This window comes from Cetorhinus maximus, chromosome 2 (genome assembly GCF_964194155.1).
Source record: "Cetorhinus maximus chromosome 2, sCetMax3.hap1.1, whole genome shotgun sequence".
NCBI classification, from domain to species: domain Eukaryota; kingdom Metazoa; phylum Chordata; class Chondrichthyes; order Lamniformes; family Cetorhinidae; genus Cetorhinus; species Cetorhinus maximus.
This window is the reverse complement of record NC_135880.1, coordinates 63103212-63124629: the sequence shown is the minus strand read 5'-3', so window position 1 is coordinate 63124629 and position 21418 is coordinate 63103212. Positions and strand designations below refer to the sequence as shown.

The 21418-nt window shown below is 44.7% G+C and overlaps 1 protein-coding gene across 1 annotated transcript in view; it reads left to right on the top strand.

Annotated features, from left to right (window-relative positions):
• The first annotated feature begins 5971 nt into the window (after window positions 1-5971).
• The window catches only part of LOC144694788 (uncharacterized), a 144466-nt gene continuing 129019 nt past the window's right edge, over window positions 5972-21418 (top strand). Inside the window, exon 1 of the mRNA XM_078565386.1 lies at window positions 5972-6795. Coding sequence (XP_078421512.1) covers window positions 6316-6795 — 480 coding nt within the window. The 5' untranslated portion in view covers window positions 5972-6315. The remainder of the gene's footprint in view (window positions 6796-21418) is intronic.

Sequence of the window (21418 nt, the reverse complement as noted above, 5' to 3'; positions counted from 1 at the left end):
AAGCAGAAAGGTAAAAGATGAAGGATATCTTACGAATGATGTCGCCAATAAGCAGCATGTAAACTGCTCAGAGTGTTTTAGGGGACCAAGATAAAAGCCTTGGATCACACCCAATATAAATATGCAGGATCAGGGTAGAAAAACTATTACAAGGACATACTCTAGTGGTATTGTGACACAGGAGCGAACCCAAGTTAGGGCAGTAGGTGGCAGAGGAAAGGACATGAAGAAGGAATGGAGTGGTCAACTGCAAAACAAGTCTAGATAGATGAGAACAGATAACACTGGTACAAGTATAACAAAGGAGTCATTAGTGGCTTGAGCAAACATGGTGCATGGATTGAAAGAATCTGAAGAGGGAGAGGTGGGTAGATAGCCTAGTGGGGATGGTGTGTGTGAGGAAATCTGTTGTTTCACCAGCTGTTATCACAGAAAAAAACACATCCTGCTTGGTGACATCACCTCTGCACTTCTGCTGTTGTATGGATTTAAAGGTAACTAGAAATGAGAAAAGCTGGTGCAGAGACAGTCAGACACCTGGTAGTGGTTGGGATAAGTAGGGCCAGATGAAGAGGGTGAGAGGTGTGGATGAGGATTTGGGGGTTGGGAGGTGCATGGCGTGGGTGACTGGAGATGAGGGGAAACTAGAACCTGATGTGGGAGGAGAGAGTGACCATGGACTGGTGGTCAGGCATTGGCACTCATGGGGAGAGCTGTTGATTTTGGAATAGGGGTTGAGGCAAGGAAATGAGGAAGACTGGGGCTGAGGTTGAAGTGCCAGTGGAAGGAGAATGGGAGACTAAGGAATAGCATGGGTGTGTGGCCCAGTTTTCCTGTAAAGCCAAGAACAAAGCAGTACCATGGTAACTGAGGGCAGTACTGAGAGAGGAGCAGTCAGTAAAGAGGTGAGTGAAACCTGTGGACTTTCTTGCAGGTGAAAAGTGTAAGATTGTTTCCACTGGTGAGAACAGGGGGAACATGAGGGCAGAGGCAGAGAATTCTTTCTGGAAGAACCAAATCAGAAGAATAAATAAAGCTTCTTGCACTGAGGACTATTAGACCATGAGTTTTTCACCATGGGTGAAAGGAAGAAAGGAACTCAAACATTATATAAAAGACAATGGGATAAGAATTTGGAAAGGAGATAAGATGATCCGTTGGAATGGGATCACATTAGACAGTGTCAGCACTGGCACAGGATCACGGCCAAATTTGATGTTTTTTGTCATTTTATGGAAATCTTATTGAGTTTGAACCCAGGGATTGATGTATATATTTTTTAAACCAGAAAATGCTGGAAAGACTCAGCTGGAAATGATATTGATGCTGCCTGACATGTTGGGCGGAATCTTCGTGAGCCTGTGGGGGGTGGACTTGAAGGCTGGAACGAGAGGGAAGTCAGCAACCTCAGGAGCGGTTCGAAGAGTTCGTGCTCCTGGTTGACCTTCCCGGAGGTGGTTCATCAAAGACAGAGGTTACCCACCTGGCAGCAGCAAGTGGTCAATCTGCATAATTAACTGTTTATTTGTGGGCTGATAGGGGACATCGGGATTTTACCGGCCGAGAATGGGACCTATCGAGGGCCAAGCTGGCCTCGAGGCAGTTTGCTGACGGCTGGCTTTGGATACCTGTTCCAACCACCGCATCCCCCCCCACCCACTCACCGGAGTTGCATCGTCAGCGGATCATAGCTAATGTTGCCAGCCATCCTTTGGAGGGGCTTGCCCTGCACAAGGGTAGCCTGGCAGCTATGGCCACCATTCATTTTTTATGAAGTTGAATACGAGAGCGCCTCAAGATGGAAGCATCCTTACGGACCCTATACTGTAGCAGCTGCAGCTGCCGCCGAGGCGGTAGCTTATTATTCTTCCAAGGATCCAGGCCCTTGAATTGGGCCTGCAGCCTCAGGAACATGGACGGTAGTTCTGTTGAAGAGTCATACGGACTCGAAACGTTAACTGTGTTCCTCTCCGCAGATGCTGTCAGACCTGCTGAGTTTTTCCAGGTATTTTTATTTTTGTTTTTGTTTTAGCTTCTTATTTGGTCGCTTCTGGGAAGATCTCCCAGGAGGGAGATCTGATGGCCATTGTAGTTTCAGGGCCCGGAAATGGTCCCGACTCTTAATTATTTTGTGAAGTGTACAAGATTTTGCCCGGTGAGTGCTTCCAGCATTTCTGTTTTATTTTCCCATTTCCAGCAGCTGCAGTAGTTTAATTGTGTTTGAGTTGATTAGAAACATTGTTACTGAGTTGGGTTTAGGACGATGCGACCTGTGAGAAGTGTCCCAAACACCGATATAAGATTACTACTTGTTACTGGTAGGATATCAAAGTGTTAAACCTTTCACTACTGGCTACGTATGGGCTATCAGCGAGTTAATGTATTACTGTTGGTTATGAGGGGAATCTACTCGTGATTAGTGCAATGTCAGCATGTTATACAGAATTGTTCCCTATCCATTGGTTTGACCAGGAGTTTCTCTTTTCCTTCTGGTAGAACTGTCAGTCAACTGCTGTTGGCACAAAACTGCAAATAAAGCTAGCAAACCGAACCTTTTATAAGGTAAATGTAATAACATTTACAAACATCATGTAAGTGTGATCAAACCTCCGGTGATACCTTCAAATAGCTGGCAGTTATAAGCTTGAAGTGTGAGTATGATTGATGATGTTAACGGACAGAGGCTGAAACAGGGGTAGTTGTGTGATGGGAAAGTCAAACCTGGCATTGTAGCTTTCAGCTGTAGATGGGTGTCCCATGTATTTCCAGCATTTCAGGTTTTCAGCACGGAGCTGCTGAAGAATCAATAATATTGAATGTGCCAATTACAATCAAACTAGGTCAGATTGGACATTATCATGAATGGGGCAGTCCTCTCAAAGACAGGGCTCCCAAGTGAGTTGGCACAAATCAAACAGAGGCAGCTTTGGTGGCTTGAGCACGTCCACAGGATGGAAGACCAAGGAGATACCCAAGGGCCTTCTGTACGGTGGGGTAGCTGGAGCCAGATGACCATAGGTGCCTCAAAGCTCCACTTCAAGGATGCTTGCAGCATGACTTGGAAGGCTCTAAACATCAATTATTGCACATGGGAGTCACTAGTTGATCAGAGGAAAATGGTTGACCTCTTAAAATTGTGGGGGGCATAGATAGGGTAGACAAGGAACTTATCCCCTTGGTGGAGGGATCAATAACCAGGGGGCATAGATTTAAGGTAAGGGGCAGGAGATTTAGAGGGGATGTGAGGAAGAATTCTTTCACCCAGAGGGTGGTGGGAATCTGGAACTCACTGCCTGAAAGGGTGGTAGAGGCAGAAACCCTCATAACATTTAAGTATTTGGATGTGCACTTGCAATGCCATGGCATACAAGGTTATGGGCCTAGTGCTGGAAAATGGGATTAGAATAGTTAGGTACTTGTTTGGCCGGTGCAGACTCGATGGGCCGAAGGGCTTTTTTCTCTGCTGTAGACCTCTACGACTTTATGTGACACCTCCTGTGAACTGGCACTCGCCACCATAAGGATGTGGCTGCAGCAGCTTTGGCAACAGGTGCCAATGCTGAAAACAACCCCCAACATCACATGGCAGCTTCATGTGTGGTACTTGTGGCAGAAGCTACCCCTCAAGGATTGGCCTTCACAGCCACCAGCAAAGGTGCACCAAATGAAGACACCCCACTGAAATGGATTGTTTGATATTGTGGATGGACAGGTGCCAACAACAGGTCAGACTGGGCAACCTTTTCAAGACAGCAAGTAGTGTCATCAGTATATAAACAGAACATTTTCAAAATAAACAGCAATGGAAAGAACAAAATAAAACAATGTCAGTCATTAGCCCAGATCTTTCAGTCTCCAGAACATCGGAAACCAGATGTACGACCCAAGATGTGCATCGACACCCTGCGTGCTGACCACCTTGGGAATTGCCCGGGAAGTTTAAACTTTCAATGTGAAATTTTCCTGCTACCCTGGTCCCTCTGCAAAAATCTGACTGAGGTAGAGTCAAGTGTGCCACCTACAACTCAACCCACCTGCCACCTCACCCACTTAGCTCACCCACCCTATCATTTACTCATTCATCCACTCATCCATTCACTAACATTCAGTCATGACATTTAAACTTACCATATGGCAGCTAGTGATGTAAAAATGAATTGTATCCTGCCTCTTTCCCTCGCCCCTCCACCCCACATCGTGACGCTGTAACGTCGGAGTTCTTTGAGGGATGCTGTGCTCTGCATTTCTGGAGAAGCTGGACTTGGAAGACTCAGCAAGAAATGCAGAGCAGTGTCAACACTTGGAAAAGTTCAAGCATGATGGCAGTCTGACAATGAGTGTCGCTCTGCAGGAGATCTGGGCCATTATTTTTGTTTTCCGGACTCCTGTGGAGACTGAGGCACTGGTTTTAGAATCACCTAAAGAGATATTGGCCCGCACCTGCGAAATGGCAATCGTCATTGGATTGATGCTCTGCATGAACTTTTCCATGCTTAAATGCTGTTCTGCGTTTTTTGCTGGGCCTTCCAAGCCTGGCATTCCCTGAAATGTGGATAGCAACATCCATTGGAGAGCTCCATTACAGTGCTGTAGTGTCTGGGGGAAGACAAGACTCCACCCACCCTCTTTTTTACAGCACTAGCTGTGGTATGGTAAGTTTGAATGTCAGTGAACGGATGAATGAGGTAAATGAGTAGGGTGGCAGGTGGGTTGGGGTGGTCAGGAGGGTTAGTCAGGCTCATCAGGCCAAGGGTAGTTGTTGGGGTAGTTGGGTAGTCAGTTCTGTGGTGACCCAGCAGTTAGACTTTGGTAACGATTCAGGTAAGTTGGAACTGTCCGAAATCTTCAACTCTAACTCGGAGTTGGAACATTCGTGGAGGGTCCCGCGGAGCAGGGAAATTGCCTGCTGGATGTTCAAACTTCCTAGGTAATTCCCACAGATGTCAACAGTCAAGACTTCTTCAGGATCCGGATGCACATTTTGGGCTAACGTTTGGTCTTCGACGATTCGGAGACCGGAAGATCTGGGCGTTGTGGTAGAGCTCCCCCTGGTGTGTCAGTGCAATCATGGTGAAACTGGCTGAACTAGCACAGACCATAGAAAACCAAGCAGATGTGAAGCGTATATGAAGTTTCAATGATCTTTAACCTTGTTTTAAAAATGATTTTGCCCAAACTGGCCATTCCACACCCCCTACCCTCCCCCCCCCCCCCTCAGCAAAATAATGACGATGGCGAGTTTCGGCTGTTTGTGGCCGTTCAAAGAAATTCTACAAATGGAGCTTGTTTTCTTAGGTGCATAGGCACTAATAGGAATGTTTTTTAAAAAATTTACATATTGAAAATATATAATTTAGGAAGAAAACTATTGAATGCTAAGGAAACAAGTAAATGTATAGTATTTTAAGTCTTTTTCAAATCAGATGATGGACAAGATACTTTTTTTTTTGGCGATAAACCCATTTTGAGCTGTATTAATAAAACTGCACCAGGTTCCTCTTTTAAATATATCAATGTTTTTAATGCAAAGAAAAAAATAAGCGTTTGGCATTTTATGCTGACTGCGCTGATTCATGAAAAAAGTTACATTTGTTATTATACAAATGAGAGAGAAGCAAAAATGAGTTTGGGTGGAAACTTAAACACCTTCACCATAACACCAGTGCAATTCCGAGCACGGCTTGCGCCCAAATCAACGCCCAGGAAATGAAACGTGTGATAATACGCCAGTTGAAGTGCAGAATTAATAGCTATTAAAAAAATAATCGCACCTTTTCACAGACCGAGTGTCCTTCCTATTGTACACATTACATTTCCTAGGGATGTTTTAGCCAAATGTTTTAATTGCATGGAATCTACAACTTTTTTTTTAGCATTTGAGTTCCGCCTCCTTTTTCGGCACGTGCTAGTTTGAGCAGTAAACTAGGCTTCAGGTTGGTTGTTGATAGTTCCCCACTGTAGGGTGGTTTGCTTTAGAATGACTTCCCTAATCTAAAATATTTTAGGCTGCTCGATATCATTTGCTTCTAATGCTCCTAAAGCCGGGGCAATGTTGTCCCATTTATAACTGCTGCTGGAGGAGAAGCAGCTCCAGCTGATTCTATTGAAGCAATTCTCCATTCGGTTATTTGTTGTTGGAAGAAATCGTGGCGCCTTTGTTGCATTTCGATATTTAAAAATAAAGCTGCCAGAGTTCCTAGAAAGCAAAAGAGACCCACAACTTTTGAACGCAGGTTTTTCCTGATCGGTCAGAGCGAGGCGGTTGTTGTCTGAGTGATTCAGTCCCTCCTTGGGATCGGTGCAGACTGCAGCAGAATGGAGGAGATCGCCGGTTCCGATAGCAACACTTGCAACAAGCAAGAATCCCACTCCATCCAGACTCGCCTCCGGAAACACTTCCAAAAGAACAGACCGTTTCTCGGCTCTAAATTCGCAACCGACCAGAAGGGCGAGACTAAGAAAGAAACCGCGGGGAAAGTGCATTTGAAAAGCAAGAGGAGGCATGTACTGGACCGGGTCTTCTCGTCCTCTCAGCCCAACCTGTGCTGTTCGGGACCGAATGACAACACGGGGGCGAGTGGGCAAAGGGATTTCCGAGGTGGGATGAAGCTGCTTAGCCCGCTGGCCTCGAAATCCAAACCGGTGACCCCGCAGAGACAGAGAGCTATTTTTTCCAGCGTATGGTCCGCAGTGACACACCACAAGAGCTCTTCCCTGGGCACATCCGAATGTTTGAAGATCCCGATCCCTACCAAGGACCAAGAGCTATGCATCCAGAGTGAAGCTGCAGCGACGGTGAGTAACAGCTGACATCGCTGCGAGTGACAGCTCTGCTTTTGCTGCAGTGTTAATGTTAGCGGTCTCGAGTAGCGGCGTGTGTAGTAAGCGTTGGATGGGGTCCAGGGGCGATTACGCTCGGGCCTTTAGGCTGAAACGTGTTTGCTGTTTGTAAGTTTCTTGCTGAGCTGGACGGGGCTGCAGCTGCCTGCCAGTGTAAAACCACATTAAACAGGCAGCAGCAACTTCAGAGACAAACCTGTGTACCAAGATCAATCTGTGGCACTGCGCTTCATCCCACACAGGTCCCATCCCTCCCGGGGAGGGGGGGCAGGTGGAGTGGATGGAGGCAGGCTGCAGTCCCCGGGAGGGGTGGTAGAAGGCGATGGGGGGTCAAGCTGCAGCCCTAGGGTGAATTAGGTAGGGGAACCTGCCTCGGGGAGATCCCAAACTTTTTGTCAGTTGTCAAAAGCGGGGTAAACCAGGAAAGTACCGGGAGAGGCAGGGCTGAAAGACTCAGCGAATTGACGTGAATACAGGAATTATTTACACTGAAAAGGATAGGGAAATTAATTCCAGGGGTCTCCGTCAAATTCGTTTCAGCTCTGGGATCTTACGACAGCTCGTGATTTCTCATTCAAGCCGCACTTGCTGTCTAGACCAGTTTGGTGCTGCTCCAACCATGAACTCCCCGCACATATTTCTTGCAGCAGTTATAAAACACAGTGTACTCTGAGGGTGGCAGACTAATAGTCGGAGCAGCGCCGCTATAGGGCGGCTCTGTGGTAGGATAACTCTACCGGACTCAAACGTCGCAGAATAACTCGTGAATGGAATGAAATCATGTCTGCTTCCCATTTTGTGTATTGTTCTTTTTTCTTTCCACTTTAATGGAAAATAAATCTAGTCCATTGAGTTCGCTTTCTGGAAGACCTAGTATAAAGAACAATAATGGAGCTGTTGACCAATCAAGGCAATTAATCTACTGGCGATCAGCAGAACCAGAGCTAAGACCAGGAAAACCCAGTGGTGGAAAGCTTTGGGTACCATAGGTCATAAGTTATTTCTTTTTCTCCCAAACATACTGATCATACCGTATGCCATGTCTCAAATTACTCAGATACTGTTTTTTCTGAAAGAATTCCATCTGATTTGCCTTTGAATGAGTCAACACTATATGCTACTGCCACTTCCCAAGGGCGAATGCTCCAAATATTTACCATAAACCCCGTGAAATAATAGCCCTGATATTGACTGGGGTGGGATTTCACGTGTGGGGGCAGGGGAGGTTTTGGAAAACTGGAACGACACTGTTCCCAAATGTGGAGTTTTCACACTGAAGGGGACGTGTTTTTTTAAGGCAGGTTTCCTGACAGTCTGATCGACAGGCTTGGTTGCCTGTTGGGATGGGAGGTTTTCCACAAAAGGTCACAGTCAGTTATCAGAAAGGTTTTATGGTTGTTCAGGATAGGGATTAGTGGGGGCGGGTGGAGCATGGTTGGAGGGGTTCAGGGGAGATCAGGAGGGTTGGAGAAGATTCAGAGATTGCAGGGGGAATTGGGGGTGGTGTCAGAGGGAGATTGTGGAAGTTGCAGGTTGTTAGCAGGTTATTACTATTAATATTTTGTTTGGCTTGGATTAAACCCATCTTACTACTCTTCCTGGCCCACAAGCAATGTTTGTAAAGGCACCTTGCTGATGTGTCCAGCTCTTTAAAACCCCTTTTTGAGCAACACAAATAAAATAGAAGCATGCAGCCTCCTTAAAAGGTTTCAATGACCCACCCATCCCTAAGTGTGCATTTGCCCCTCATTTCATTGCCATTAAAAGTGGAAGTGGCCAGGCTCAAGGTGGGTTGGGGTCCTTTTTCAGATTTTTAACATGTTAGCATCCCATCCTATATCTTATCCAAATCCATTTTGGGGCAATTGAGATACTCAGTGATTCTGCAGATTCATTGAAAATTTACCCTCCTTCAGGTATCCCCTGGATCTATATATCATTCCTTTAGAATTGTAAGCACAGCAATCACTTCTCAACTTTCTCTTCCTGTGAGAGCATGTTCAATTAATGTAATCACTTATCACAATCCAATCCCTTCTTTCTCTCTTCTGTATCCACTCAGTAGCTGCAATATTCGTTTTGTACTGTGGCAAACAGGATTGTACACAGTATTCTAAATGTGACCGCACCCATTGTTTACAAAGTGGCAGGATTAATTTCAGTTTTGGCTCAATATTGATCTTTTAGTACATCCCAATAGCTGATTTGCTTTACTTATTGCCACCAAAACATGTTACAAGAGCTTCAATTTATTGTCAACCAGGACCTCTAGCTCCATTTCATTGTCCATGCATGTTATTCTCTCTTCATTTTTGTAATAGTCCCTTCCTGGATTTATTGCCCCAGTGTAAAGTGCTTCTCATTTCTGTATATTGAATTTCATCTGGCACCTGACTGCCTAAATCCCAAGTATATTCAAATCCTCTTCTAATCTGTCTTGGTCAGCTCTGGAGTCCACCACCTTCATTAGCCTTAACTTTTCTTCTCCTTCCACAATAGACACTAGTGTTCTCCTGAAAGGGTCAACAGGTAGCCTTATCCCAGGTTTTTACCATCAGTAAATTATTGCCTCAGGCTTTGGTGTTATTACGCATCAACAGTGACTTCTCACTAACATATGGAGCAACAGATTTGCTGGCATTATTTGCTTCAGTGACAGCCTCCTGCAAGTACATAAGAAATGGTGCTATTGCTTTAAATTTATTTTTATTTGATATAAATAAACTTTTTAACTAAGAGCAACCTGAAGTTTTTTGCTCTTCAATAATCATTCCCTCCTTTTTAAAAAAAAACACCGGCTAATTTGTTTTTATGATTGCACAGCCACTATTGAAACAAGAATTTTATAGTGCATATACTTTTGTAAGCTTTAGTGGAAATTTCAGTACTGCAGGATTAAACAGCTGCATTTGTTCTCTGCTACATGATCTGAGAGGTTTGCAACACTGCATTTATACCTCAGGTTGCAAAATTGCACTTATACTGCTATGAGAGAGCCAGGCACATGTGTGCCTAGGGATAACACCTCCCTTCCTAACAGCACTTTAAATGTACCTGCACCATGTGGACTACAGCAGATCAAGAAGATGCATCAGCACCTTCTCGAGGACAAATAGTGACGGGCAATGAACACTGGCTTTGCTGGCTCTGCTTACATCCCATGAACGATTTTCTTTTAAAAAGAGCATACACTGTACTTTGAAAGAATTGGACAGCAATGTTGAGCAAATGTAGACCTGTAGCTAAATGCTATAATTGGGAAGTTGTTATCCAAGATAGGCTGCTCTTCCATAAGCTGCAGAAAAGTGGCATCTTGCCATCTGGTTCTCCAGACAAATGCATTGAATGGTGTGAATGTCATATACTGGCATTGGAGATAGGAACTAAACTTGCCACAAAAAGTTAGGGCTTGTCCATTTCAGTCTAAGGATCCTTAATGATATGGTAAGTATTAATTACTGCTAAACAACCTCCCTGGCACTGAAAATTAATTTTTATAAGTGTGCAGTCTCATTTCTTCTGCTTGTAATTTTTTGGAGATTTGAAAAACATTTTTTTACCCTTTTTTTTCTCATTTTATAAATCAATCTTTCTGTCCCTCTTCATTTTTTTCTTTTTGTACCTGATTAATAATTTATTATGCTAAATGATAAATCCTGGTTCAGACTTTGCATTGTTCACTAACAATTCTTCAGTCTGCTTAGTGCTAATTAAGGAGATACACAGCTGCTTGCCTTGTTCACACAAGTGCTGGATGCCATTTGGAGGGTAATGCGCCATTTCGATCATCCACTTGCAGAAAATTGCTGTGCGAAAGACCATGGAAATAACCTGGGCAAGGGCAACCTAAGGAATGTTAGGTGCTTATGACTTTTCCTAAACTAACTACTGGGTCACCGTGGTTCTGCAAGCACAGGGATTTCAGTTTGAATGCACCACACATTTCATAACATTGGAATAGGAACTCAATTTAAATTTACTAATAAAATGTGCCTAATAAAAATAGAGCTGGTATAGTGTTAAGATTAGGGCAATCTGTGATTGATCTATGAGACAGGGTGCCACTTGCCCCACCTGATGAGCTGCTATGATTACATCGGAATTATATTCTAACTAATATCAAGTTCAAATAGTTTGATATTGCTTCCCTGAAAGGTACTTGCACAGTTGCACTTCGAAAAATGATCACTGCTGTATTGTATTGGAATTGATTTCTCACATCTGTCCTTCTGGGAGTTGGAAACCATTTCACAGCAATGCATAAGTAACAATATAGTGGTTTTGGACAAATGCTGGCTGAATTTCATTATTCGGAGCAAGTCAGCAGATATTCACAGTATTGTCAAATTCATATTTTATATGCATGTATGACAGCTGTAATTCAGAAACCACATAGCTGTTTGATGTACGTCTCAAGATGAATGTTGTTCGGGAAATGTGTATATTTGCAGGTTCTATTTATAGATAGGCAACAAAATACCATGTTCAAATTTTATTGAATAAGACAGCAAGAAAATTTGTACATGTCCAGAGGTCCTCCCAAATTCCTCAAACCACTTGATATTTCTAAGAATAAATACTTTTAATATTTAATAGCTATTGAAAATATTTACAAATATTTATTATTAATATTTTGTTTGGTGCATAAATGCACATCTGAGTGCTGGATAGCCTGTCATGGTGTGATGATAATATATTACAGTACAGCAACAACTATGGGCCCTGACACATCCCAGCCAAAGCACTGAAGATAAAAAAACAGAAAATGTTGTAAAAACTCCGCAGGTCTGGCAGCATCTGTGGAGGGAGAAACAGAGTTAATGTTTCAAGTCTGTATGCCTCTTCTTCAGAGTTCTGAAGAAGTCATTTGGACTTAAAACATTAACTCCGTTTCTCTCTCCAGATGCTGCCAGACCTGCTGAGCTTTTTCCAGCATTTTCTGTTTTTATTTCAGACTTCCAGCATTTGTAGTATTTTGCTTTTATCTATAGTACTGAAGACTTGTGCTCCAGGACCAGCAGCGCACCCTTGCCAAGCTGTTCCCGTACAGCTACAACACTGGCATTTACCCAATAATGTGGGAAATTGTGTTGTCTGTAAAAAGCAGGATAAATCTAACTTGATCACTTACTGCTACAGCAGCCAACTTTTATGGAGGATATCATTTATAGTGCTATTAAGTGGCACCTAATCAGCAACAATCTGCTCACTGATGCTTAGTTTGGGTTCCTCCAGGATCATTCAGCTCCAGATCTCATTGCAGCCTTGGTCCAAACTTGGATGAAAGAGCTGAGTTCTCCAGAGGTAAGGTGAGAGTGACTACCCTTGACACAAAGGCATCATTTGACCAAGTGTTGCATCAAGGAGCCCTAGCAAAATTTAAGACAGTGGCAACTGGGGTAAACTCTCCACTGGTTGGAGTCATACCTGGCATAAAGGAAGGCTGTTGTGGTTGTTGGAGGCCAATCACCTCAGTTCCAGGGCATTACTGCAGGAGTTACTTGTGATAGTGTCCAGGCCCAACCATCTTCAGTTGCTCCATCATAAGTTCAGAAGTGGAGATATTCACTGATGATTGCACAGTGTTCAGTACCATTTGTAACTCCTCAGATGTAGAAGCAGCTTGTGCCCACATGCAGCAAGACCAGGGCAGAAACTTGTAAAGGCTTCTTCAACAGCAGCTTCCAAACCCATGACTGCTACCACCTAGAAGAACAAGGACAGTAGGTGCATGGGAACATGACCACCATCAAGTTCCTCTCCAAGTCATGCACCATCTGATTTGGAGATGTATCACTGTTCCTTCTTTGCTTAACAACAGAAGTACCTTTGCCACAGGGACTACAGCGGTTCAAGAGGGCGGCCCACCTCCACCTTCTCGAGCAGCTAAGGTTGGACAATAGATCCTGGACTTGCCAATGATACCCAAACCCCATGAATGAATAAAAAAAAATTAAGTCTCTACACACAGAAACAAAAGTTTAAAATTCTCAAAGTGGTTTCTTAAGTTCCTCAAGGTGAATGGAGGTGCAGTTGTGCAAGAGATTGTGCCATAGATTCTGGCATATGGGTTTGCATTAGCGATTCTCTACATGGTGATCCAAGGATCTTGGCCATCTCAATACAGCGAGGCCAGTGGCTTATCCATATTGAGTACGAATTGGGCCAATTTCACATCTTCTGACATCATCACTTGTTTCAAAGCAAAACTGGGTGAAATTCTGGAAACAGGTCACTATTCTGCAGTCAGCCATGTGGAGAAATGAAGGAAGAGAAAGGTTCCATTAAATAAAAACAAGTGAATGTTATTCTCCTCCATAGTGAAAAATAAAAACTGAAACCACAGTCAGCCTGCACTCAATATGCTCCTTTTATTTACAATAATAATTCTTACTATTATCAGAACATAGGAAAAGGAGTGGTCTCTTGAGACCTATGAGCCTGTTCTGCCAGTGATGATGGCTGATCAGTGAGCTAACTCTATATACCCTTAATGCATTTGGCAAACATAAATCTGGCAATATAAGTTTTAACTGATTCAGCATCAACTACCATTGGTAGTAGAGAGTGCCAAACTTCAACCAACCTTGTGTGTAGAGCGTTTTCTGATTTCACTCTGGAAAAATTGGCCTCTAATTGTTAGACTATACCCCCTCATCTAGCTGGGAGGGGAAACGGGTGTGGGAGTCTTGATGGAGAGGATGGGGGCCAAAGGTGCACTGGCAGGAGGCAGACCTTCAGGGAGGACACCTGAGGTGGAAAGGGGGACCCTTTTCACCCCCCCTGCCCCCCCCTCTTTCCTGCCTGAGCAGGATGACCTGCCGGGCATGTTCCTGCCTCTGAACTCTTCCTGCCAGCCTCAGAATGGAGGCCGGGTGTGAAGTGGTCATGAAATGGCCAATAATTGGTCACTTTAAGCCTCAACTGGAGGAAGGGCAGGTGGGTTGCACTAGGCCTCGTTCCTCCCACATAAAATTGCAGACAGGTTAGGGACGGGTGGGTGGGCGGTGGAATGTCCGGGATATTTTACAGGTCTCCCCGCCTGCAAACCCATTGGCGGAGTACTGTAAAATTCCGCCCAGGTATCATACTGGTAGAGTACTGTAAAGACCAGGTTAGACCACACCTAGAGTACAGTGAACAGTTCTGGGCACCACATCTTAGGAAGAATATATTTGCTTTCAAGGGCCCCTGTTTGTAGCTATACTGGAGCATGTTGGTTAGAGGCTAGTTCTGGGATAGAGGCTTTCAGCAATACAGTTGGGAGATTGTCAGTTGTCGTGCTCAACAATGGCATAAATTTACGGATCTTATCAAATTGAAGACTGACTCCTGACCATTTCCAAAAGCTTTCAAAATTTTCTTTCCTCGTTCAGCTGCTCCCCTTTAATTATCTTTGCACATTGTGAAATTCAGAAGCAATTTTGCACACTCACCAATAGTTTTCTCCCTGTACTCATCCAAATTTGCACCTGGTGTATGCAAATGAATTAGCCAGGCAAATTGTGCATGAACAACACAACTTCTACTTTATTCTGCCTAAACTAGCCACTAACCATTCTAGTCAAAGCTGTTTCAATATTATTAAGTATAGGCTTTTGAGATTATTTGTAGAAATCCAAACTTGAACTGCTTTGCACACAAGTGTCTTGCAAAAACCGTGTACTACACATTGATTTACTTCATCCATTCCACCATGCCCCCCCCGCCCCCATTGCATCACATGTATCACATAGCTGATGTGGACATCTGACAGGAGCCACAGCAACAAAGGTAAGTGATTTTAAGGGAATATTTTCAAAAAATAAAAGGAAAATTAACTTTGAATACTAAACTGCCAGATAACTCATTGTGAATTCAATGGCCTCTAGTCATCTAGGCAATTAGGAAGAATAGACCTGTAGATATATGTCCAGTACACTAATAGATTTATTGGGAGCTGCAGAGTGGAAGGTCAGCTATTGGGTTGGAAAACCTAGGTTTAAATTTCAGATTTTAGCATTGATTTTAATTTTTGCCGATGTTTAAGTTCTTGAACTGCCAATACCCAAAAAAAAAATAAACAATCCCTGTCTTAGACCTCAGAAAGCAAAAAGCTGTTAAGCCCTGATGGATTAATTGGGTTAATTGTCAGTGTTACTTGTGAATGACCATGAATCCAGATAATTAGTACAATAACAAAAATATTCATAGATTGTTGGCAATTGTAGTAAAATGTATAAGAATATTAGCTGATCACTTTGCGGAGACGCATGGATGTTTACCAAGCCAACTATGACCCTCAAGACAGATGCAGAGGTATTTCTTATATGTAAATATCTAAGTAGGTCCTAAGGCAAAGAGTTGAATTGCAAAGAAATAACTTGCATTTAGATAGTGCCTGGAGGAGCATGTGGGAGTGGGGTTAAAACAGATTAAAATGTACGCATATCCGGAAACTTACTCCAACTCACCGATGTAGGTGTTTAATTTGAGAATAATTAGGCTGCCTATGCACAGCTTCTTTGGCGAGGTGGGTTGCCTATTAACAATCAACTATTATCAAACAACTATTAACAATCACTCAATTGGAGCAATATTTCAACTCGCTCTTAAACTTAAATGTGCATCCATGGGTTTTCTGGGTTTCTTGATACTCCCCAAGGAAGTCAAGGTGAGAAGACAGTGGCAACTGAGGGGACAGAATCAAACTCATAAAAATTCTGCAATCAGTTCTCAGTACTCTCAGCTGCTCTCTTACTTTCTGGTGGAAAAGTGTTTGTTCAGAGTACATTTAATGAGAGTTTACTTTCTAAAGGAGTTTTCCTGATTCACAGCAGGATACTTGGCGATTTGGCTGCCTTAGATCAGACTTCAAATGAGGAATAACATGACCAGCACATGAAGCTGTAGCTAGAATTCAGAGAGGGGAGTGGCAGAGGGCTGCAGCTTACAGGAGACACTACTTACAACACAAGGTGTACATCTAGAGGTTGCGCTTCCTTGATGTGTCGGAACAGCAGTGTCTCAGGTAACTCAGGTTGTAGCATCGGGTGGTGGCAGATGTTAAGCTGCTCCCTACTGTACAAGGTGGTCACACATTACCAATGGCTGTCTAGGTCACTACCACCTCAACGTTTTAGCCTTTGGATCCTTCCAGGACTCCAGACATATCCCGGATCTCTCAGTCAGCCGCCCAAAAGTGGATTTGCAGATGACTAATGGGCTTTTTTTTTTTGGCAGGACCAACAGTAGGCTGCATTGATGTCAATTGAATGAGCAGGTGCTTGGGTTTGTATCTCTGGCTAGTTTTCCACAGATGCAGGGACTCATCAACTGCACACATGTGCGATTGCATACACTCTGAAATCAACCAGGAGTGATCATTAACCACACAAACTTCCACTAAATCAGTGTGCAATCTCAAAAAGGTATTCCTGCAGGTGTGGACAAGAATCCAGGTAACTGCTGTGATGCTTCTGTTATGCTGCAGCCTAAACCCCGTGATGTCTTCAGACCTGCAAGCTGTCTTAAGGGAGGCAAAGCTTCAAACTTCGCTTTTGGCACCTATCAGAATCCCAAGCAATGAAACCATATGACTACTAGATGTGTGATTATACAACCTTTTGGCATGCTGGGATATGCTTCAGGTGCCTTGACAGATTTGGAAATGCCCTTCGGTACAGCCAGTGTGTACAAAATAGTCATGGCACACTGCTCTGCACAACATTGCACAGCAGTGAGATATGGACATGCGGGAGGAAAATCAAGCAGAGCGTAGATCACCTTTGAGTGATTCCAAGGAGGAGACAGGATGGTGCAGCACTAGCTGCTCACTTTTTAAATTCATTTATGGGATGTGGACATCACTGGCTAAGCCAGCATTTATTGCCATTCCCTAATTGCCCTTGTTCAGAGGGCATTTAAGAGTCAACCACATTGCTGTGGGTCTGGAGTCACATGTAGGCCAGACCAGGTAAGGAGAGCAGATTTCCTTCCCTAAAGGACATTAGTGAACCAGGTGGGTTTTTGCAACAATCGACAATGGTTCCATGGTCATCATTAGACTTTTTTAATTACAGACTTTTATTGAATTAAAATTCCACCATCTACCATGGTGGGATTCGAACCCGGGTCCCCAGAGCATCACCCTGGGCCTTTGGATCACTAATCCAGCGTTGCTGCCAGGGACGCTCTAAACAATACAAGGTTCACTTAGATTGCACTGGTAGACTGCTGTCAAAGCAACATTCAGTGAACACTCTCCATTCCCTAATGCCACTGACACAAAGCAATCCTACAAACACTGACTCCTTGCACACCCCAGCAATGGACTCCGTCAATTCATGTCTTGCCATTTGTCATCAAACAAGTTAAAGTGAATTGCCATTCAGTGACCAAGATGGGAAAGTTATGCTGAAGAATATAATTTATGTACTTTAACAAAACAACAGAAACTTCACAACATTACATTTCCTCATACACCCATGTGCATATCCTTTTGGAACTACAGAGCTTTCCTGTTTCGTTTTGTAATGGTCATAGGTGGTGCAAACCCTGCTTGTGAAGAGTTAGAGGCAGGTTGCTCGTATCCTTGCTCTGACTGCATTAATTCTGAGATAATGATAACGAGGGCCCTGCTAAAGATGACTATTTTCCACTGTGCAGGGGTAGATCTGGTCCTTGGAGACAAGGCAACATGTGAGGTACTAACTGAGGACAGGAGGGGGAAAAGAGCGAGAAATGAAAGTACTTTGCATGAAGCTCCCACTTCCATTATCCCTCTCATGGCCCAGCCACATTTCACTGCTACCATTCTGCGAGAGAGCACCCTCTGCAGATCAGTGTGGCACTATAAGGCCAAGTCAATATCTATCACGCTATTTAAGGTTGTGGAAGCTTGGGCATCTAGAATCTGCTCAGCATGGTCTAATTTTATTGCAGTGTTTGATGTTTTGCAGAGATGGTTACTTTATTCGTGGCAGAACAGATTGGGCTGAATTTTGTTCTTGCAGGATGGGTCCACTAATGTGCAACCCTGCTTTGAAAGTTTGTGGGGACCAGGGCTACATCTTTTCAGCCAATGAGTATTGGGGGATGTTGGCGAGGGCAGGTGGCATTGTTGCCATGGGAGCAGCTATTGCTGCTTTGTGGGTGGTGGGGGGTGGGGGTGGTGGGGGGGGTGGGGGGGGGGGGGGGGTGGGGGGGGCAGCAGGGGTCCCTAGTAAAATGCCAGCAACAGCGGGAAGAGGCCCTTTAGATGGCCACTTAAGTGACTCAGTTGGTCCTACGCAGAAGGGCCATCTGTTAACTTTCCCATTGCTGGCAAGATGGCATAATAAACTTTTGCTTGCCCTTTTCAACCTGCCTGGAGCCTTTGACACAGTTGACCATACCATCCTCCTTCAAGGCTCCTCCACTGTCGTCCAGCTGCATTGGACTGCTTTCACATGGATCCATTTTTATCTTATTGTTAATTCATTTTTATGGGCTTCACTGGCTAGCATTTATTGCCCATCCCTAATTGCCCTTGAGAAGGTGATGGTGAGCTCCCTTCTGGAACTGGTGCAGTCCCTGTGGTATAGGTACACCCATAGTGCTGTTAGGGAAAGAGTTCCAGGATTTAGACCCAGCCACAGTGAAGAAACGACAATATAGATCCAAGTCAGGATGGTGAGTGGCTTAGAGGGGAACATCTAGGTAGTGGTGTTCCCATGTATCTGCTGCCCTTGTGCTTCTAGATGGTAGTGGTCATGGATTTGGAAGATGCTGTCTAAGGAGCCTTGGTGAGTTTCTGCAGTGCGTCTTGTAGCTGGTACAAACTGCTGCCACTCTGTGTCAGTGATGGAGGGAGTGAATTTTTGTGGAAGGGGTGTCAATCAAGCAGGCTGCTTTGTCCTGAGTGGTGTCGGGCTTCTTGAGTGTTGTTGGAGCTGCACTCATCCAGGCAAGTGAGAGAATTCCATCACACTCCTGACTTGTGCCTTATAGATGGTGGACAGACTTTGGGAGTAAGGAGGTGAGTTACTCGCTGCAGGATTCCTAGTTTGTGACCTCTTGTAGCCACAGTATTTATGTGGCTAGTCCAGTTCAGTTTCTTGTCAATGGTAACCCCCAGCATATTGCTAGTGGGGAATTCAGTGATGGTAATGCCATGAATGTCAAGGGGCAAGATTTTCTCTTGTTGGAGATGGTCATTGCCTGTCACTTGTGTGGCGTGAAAGTTACTCGCCACTTGTCAGCCCAAGCCTGGATATTGTCCAGGTCTTGCTGCATTTGGACATAGACTGCTTCAGTATCTGAGGAGTGGTGAATGGTGCTGAACAGTGTGCAATCATCAGAAAACATCCCCACTTCTGACCTTATGAGGGAAGGAAGGTCATCAGTGAAGCAGCTGAAGATGGTTGGGCCTTTGACACTACTCTGAGAAACTCCTGCAGTGATGTCCTGGAACTGAGATGATTGGCCTCCAACAACCACAACCATCTTCCTTTGTGCTAGGTATGACTCCAGACAGCAGATAGTTTTCCCCCGATTCCCATTGACTCCAGTTTTGCTCGGGCTCCTTGATGCCACTCTCGGTCAAATGCTGTCTTGATGACAAGGGCAGTCACTCTCACTTCAGCTCTGGAGTTCAACTCTTATGTTTTGTCCATGTTTGAACCAACACTGCAATGAGTTCAGGAGCTGAGTGGCCCTGATGAAATCCAAACTGAGCATCAGTGAGCAGGTTATTTCTAAGTAAGTGCCACTTGATAGCGCTGTTGATGACCCCTTCCATCCCTTTACTGATGATGGGGCGTAGACTGCTTGGGTAGTAATTGACCGGGTTGGATTTGTTCTGCTTTTTGTGTACTGGACATACCTGGGAAATTGTCCACATAGCCATGTAGATGCCAGTGTTGTAGCTGTACTGGAACAGCTTGGCTAGGGGCATGGCAAGTTCTGGAGCACACGTCTTTAGTACTATTGCTGGAATATTATCACGGCGCATAGCCTTTGCAGTATTCCATGCCTTCAGCAGTTTCTTGATATCACATGGAATGAACTGAATTGGTTGAAGACTGGCATCTGTGATGCTAGGGACCTACGGAGGAGGCTGAGATGGATCATCCACTCGGCACTTCTGGCTGAAAACTGTTGTGAATGCTTGAGCCTTGTCTTATGCACTGATGTACAGGGCTCCTCCATCATTGAGGATGGAGATATTTGTGGAGCTGCCTCCTCCAGTGAGTTGTTTAATTGTTCACCACCATTCACGACAGGATGTGGCAGGACTGCAGAGCTTAGATCTGATCTGTTGGTTGCGGAATTGCTTAGCTCTGTCTATCACTTGTCTATCACATGTTTGGCATGCAGGTAGACCTGTGTTGTAGCTTCACCAGATTGACCCATCACTTTTAGGTATGCTTGCTGCTGCTCCTGGCATGTCCTCCTGCTCTCTTCTTTGAACCAGGGTTGATCCCCTGGCTTGATGGTAATGGTAGAGTGGGGGATATGCCGGGCCATGAGGTTACAGATTGTGGTTGAGTAAAATTCTGCTGCTGCTGTTGGCCCACAGCGCCTCATGGATGCTCAGTCTTGAGCTGCTAGATCTGTTAGAAATCTATCCTATTTAGCATGGTGATAGTCCCACACAACAGAATGGAGGGTATCCTCAATGTGAAGACGGGACTTCTTCTCCCCAAGGGCTGTGCGGTAGTTACTCCTACCCATACTGGAGTCTCCCATCCAGAATATACGCCCTTTCTACCCTCAGTGCTCCCTCCAAGTGGTGTTCAACATGCAGGAGTACAGATTCATCAGGCGAGGGGCAGGGGAGGTGGGGGGGGGGGGGGGGGGGGGGGGGGGGGGTGGGGGTGCGCAGTACATGGTAATCAGCAGGAGGTTTCCTTGCCCATGTTTGACTTGATGCGATGAGACTTTGTGGGGTCCGGAGTCGATGTTGAGGACTCTCAGGGCAAATACCTCTTGAATGTATACCGCTGTGCCGCCACTTCTGCTGGGTCTGTCTTGCAGGTGGGACAGGACATACCCAGGGATGGTTATGGTGATGGTGCCTGGGACCTGACCTGTAAGGTATGATTCTGTGAGTATGACTATTTCAGGCTGTTGCTTGACTGGTCTGAGACTGCTCTCTCAATTTTGGCACAAGCATTCAGATGTTGGTAAGGAGGACTTTGCAGGTTCGACAGGGCTGGGATTGCCATTGTTGTTTCCGGTGCCTAGGCTGATGCTGGGTGGTCTGACCAGTTTCATTGCTTTTTATTGCCTTTTTAGCAGTTTGTACAACTGAGTGGCTTGCTAGGCCACTTCAGAGGGCTTTAAGAGTCAACCACATTATCTATCCAATTGTGTCTAGACTATCACTTGCAATGGTTTCTCTTTCTGCCCCTACACCATTACCTCTGGTGTCCTCCAAGGATCGATCCTTTGCTCTCTCCTATTTCTCATCTTCATGCTACCCTACAGCAGCATCATCTAAAAGCACAGCATTTGTTTTCACATGCACACTGCCAACGCCCAGCTCTACAGTAACGTCACCACTCTCAACTCTCCACTGTTGATAAATGATCAGACTCTTATTTGACATCCAATA